At 33.3% G+C, this 709-nt stretch overlaps 1 protein-coding gene across 1 annotated transcript; it reads left to right on the forward strand.

Annotated features, from left to right (window-relative positions):
- Window positions 1-4: 4 nt before the first annotated feature.
- LOC113473394 lies at window positions 5-706 on the forward strand (the record flags this gene model as incomplete). Its single annotated transcript, XM_026833045.1, has 2 exons — window positions 5-247; window positions 584-706. Coding segments are annotated over 2 exons (366 nt in total), but the record flags the coding sequence as incomplete, so codon positions are not given.
- Window positions 707-709: the final 3 nt, after the last annotated feature.

A 709-nucleotide genomic window follows, 5' to 3' on the forward strand; every position in this document is an offset into this window, starting at 1 on the left:
CTTGGCATCTGAAAATGATTATGACAGCTTCAATCTAGCCATGACTCTCCCAATCAGTTATCAAATGAGAGCACATGCATTAGCTTATTATGTGAAGAAAAATTATCCTGAGGTTGCACATACACACAATAATATTTTCCCTTGGGTAAATATAAAAGATGTTTATAAAGCCACAATGGCTCCTACCATTGCTAAAACTGTCAAAAGAATGCTCAAATTCAATTCAGAGTTAACTATCAATGTAAAGTTAACAATAATATTTTCCCTTGGGTAAATATAAAAGATGTATATAAAGCCACAATGGCTCCTACCATTGCTAAAACTGTCAAAAGAATGCTCAAATTCAATTCAGAGTTAACTATCAATGTAAAGTTAACATATTCTAATGATGAACTAGAATGTTTCAAGCTTTTGGAACTCTGTCCAGATGTTTTTGGTCAGAGAAACACCAAGAAGTTCAGGGGATTTTTGTTTAGTAAAAAGTCAGTCGATGAAGCACTGAATAACAAGAAAAATGTCAAGTTGAGAAATTTCTATATCAATCCTCCAAGCATTCCTAATCATGAGTTGTTGTGTTGTAAAGTTAACATATTCTAATGATGAACTAGAATGTTTCAAGCTTTTGGAACTCTGTCCAGATGTTTTTGGTCAGAGAAACACCAAGAAGTTCAGGGGATTTTTGTTTAGTAAAAAGTCAGTCGATGAAGCA

This window comes from Diaphorina citri, unplaced genomic scaffold (genome assembly GCF_000475195.1).
Source record: "Diaphorina citri unplaced genomic scaffold, Diaci psyllid genome assembly version 1.1 scaffold28390, whole genome shotgun sequence".
Taxonomy (NCBI): Eukaryota; Metazoa; Arthropoda; class Insecta; order Hemiptera; family Psyllidae; genus Diaphorina; species Diaphorina citri.